Source organism: Aptenodytes forsteri, unplaced genomic scaffold, assembly GCF_000699145.1.
Source record: "Aptenodytes forsteri isolate BGI_AS27 unplaced genomic scaffold, ASM69914v1 Scaffold15, whole genome shotgun sequence".
NCBI classification, from domain to species: domain Eukaryota; kingdom Metazoa; phylum Chordata; class Aves; order Sphenisciformes; family Spheniscidae; genus Aptenodytes; species Aptenodytes forsteri.
In genome coordinates this window covers 11,069,005-11,070,820 of record NW_008795129.1, presented here as the reverse complement: position 1 = coordinate 11,070,820, position 1,816 = coordinate 11,069,005, and the positions used below count along the sequence as shown (strand labels likewise).

Genomic DNA, 1,816 nt, shown 5'->3' with positions numbered 1-1,816 from the left:
AGGCAGCCCCGGCCGCCTCTCTGGGCCGTAACTGAGCAGAGCACGGAGCTCTCAGAAATTATTTATTATCCACAAATAGAAACTCCACCCCGCCAGCGAGGGCCTGGCTCACGCGCGGAGGCGGCTGGAGTCCAGGGGCTGCTCTGGCCCCGCAGACCCCAGCCCGGCAGCCCCTTGCCCCGCAGGGTCCCCCCACCCCCGTGGGGGCTGCTAGGTCTGCAGGAACTGGGGCTGCACGCGGGCCACCTTACGGAAGTCCTTGGTGTGCGTCCGCGGGCACTGCATCTCGCACCAGCTGATGGGCACCATCTGCACCCCTAGGGACACCACGTGTCAGGGGCTCCCCTTCCCGAAATTGCGTTCCTCCACGTGGAAAGGGAGGCGGCCCCCTCAGGCGGGGGACGAGGCCTGTCCCTACCTGCCTCGCTGCGCGCCACCACCACGCCCAGCTCGTTCTCCGCCGTGCTCAGCAGGTAGTTGGACTGCGCGTCCCCCAGCGAGATCTGGTTCGACAGGGGTTAAGGGAAAGGCCTCCCCGAGGGGACTCGAGCAAACCCGCTGTGCCGGTGGGCCCTCCTGGCACGAGGGGAAAGGATACGACTTTGGCCAGGACTATGTCACCCGGGCGGAAGCTCTTGTACACTTCTACCTGCACAGCAGAGAGCAGGCAAAACCGCGCAGCGTGTCGGGGTGCTCGTCAGCGGCGGGACAAGCGCCCCCCACCAGCAGAAAGGAGGAGTGGGGGTGGCTGCAGTAGCAGAGTCACCGGCAGAGCCTCACTGACCTTATCTTTCTCCGTGGCTCGAATATCTTCTCTCCTGAAAAAGGAGACAGAGGGATCTGAGCGCTAGTGAGCGAAGGTGACTCTCCAGCCCGCGGCAGGAGCTGCCCCGGGCCCCCTGGGCGCTCGCCAGGACTTGCTGGACACCCGCCCGGTGCGCGGGGCAGAGCTCCTGCCAGGGCAGCTGGCTGTGCCACCCAGAAAAGCCTCCCCCCCCACCTTGAGGATGGGGCGCTTGGGCACCCCATCCCGTGGGGAACCCAGCCCTCTCCCTACCGTATGGTCCCCCGGAAGGCGGACTTCAGCGGCGTGGAGCCGACATACAGGATGTGCACCTTGGCAAAGCGGGAGTTAATGCCGCAAACCTGCCCGGAGGAAAAGGGGAATCGGTGCCAGCACGGGCCTGCTCTCACCCCAGCGCGCCCCGCTCCAGGCAGGGAGAGGGCAGGGTGCAGGCAGGACAGGGTTGTATGCGGGGAGCTCGCGTCTCACTCGGCCCCCTCCTCCTCGTCACCAAAGAAGTGGCGGCGGAGGTGGGACGCCCGCAGTCAGCCAGGCGAGGAAGATGATACTTGTGCGACTCAAGACACACGAATAAGGCCGAGACCTGCTGTGACCCCCGTCCCTCTCCCACCGTCAGGACCGTAAGGAAACCAATCCCCCGGTCTGTGCCACTCTTCCTCCAAGCTGCCCCAGGCACTGTCCTCCACGCACCCTGCCCCAGAAAGGGTTCCGGAAGGGAGAGCAAAGAAAAACCTCCCCTCAGCCTGCCTCGGCCTTGGGGCAGGGAGTGTCAACAGGCAGGTGTCCCCCGTGCCAACATCTGGCTTCTTTGTGAGCGAGGGACCCAAGGGAGCCACTGGGCTGCCTCTGCCCCGCCGGGAGCCGTACAGAGGGCACTGACGAGCCCAGGGGCTCCTCATCCCACCCCGTCAGCGCGAGGCAGAGAGAGCAAAAGCTGTGCAGTCTGCCGTCGCAGCGCGCTCCGGCGCCCTACCTTGCATGTCACCACGGCCCCCACATCGGGCAGGAGCT

At 66.0% G+C, this 1,816-nt stretch overlaps 1 protein-coding gene across 1 annotated transcript in view; it reads right to left on the bottom strand.

The window, feature by feature from the left end:
• Positions 1-50: 50 nt before the first annotated feature.
• The window catches only part of EXOSC1 (exosome component 1), a 3,216-nt gene continuing 1,450 nt past the window's right edge, over positions 51-1,816 (bottom strand). Inside the window, exons 2-7 of the mRNA XM_009278052.1 lie at positions 1,779-1,814; positions 1,058-1,146; positions 785-818; positions 599-649; positions 419-503; positions 51-317 (exon numbers count right to left, since the gene is read on the bottom strand). Coding sequence (XP_009276327.1) covers positions 211-317; positions 419-503; positions 599-649; positions 785-818; positions 1,058-1,146; positions 1,779-1,814 — 402 coding nt within the window. The 3' untranslated portion in view covers positions 51-210. The remainder of the gene's footprint in view (positions 318-418; positions 504-598; positions 650-784; positions 819-1,057; positions 1,147-1,778; positions 1,815-1,816) is intronic.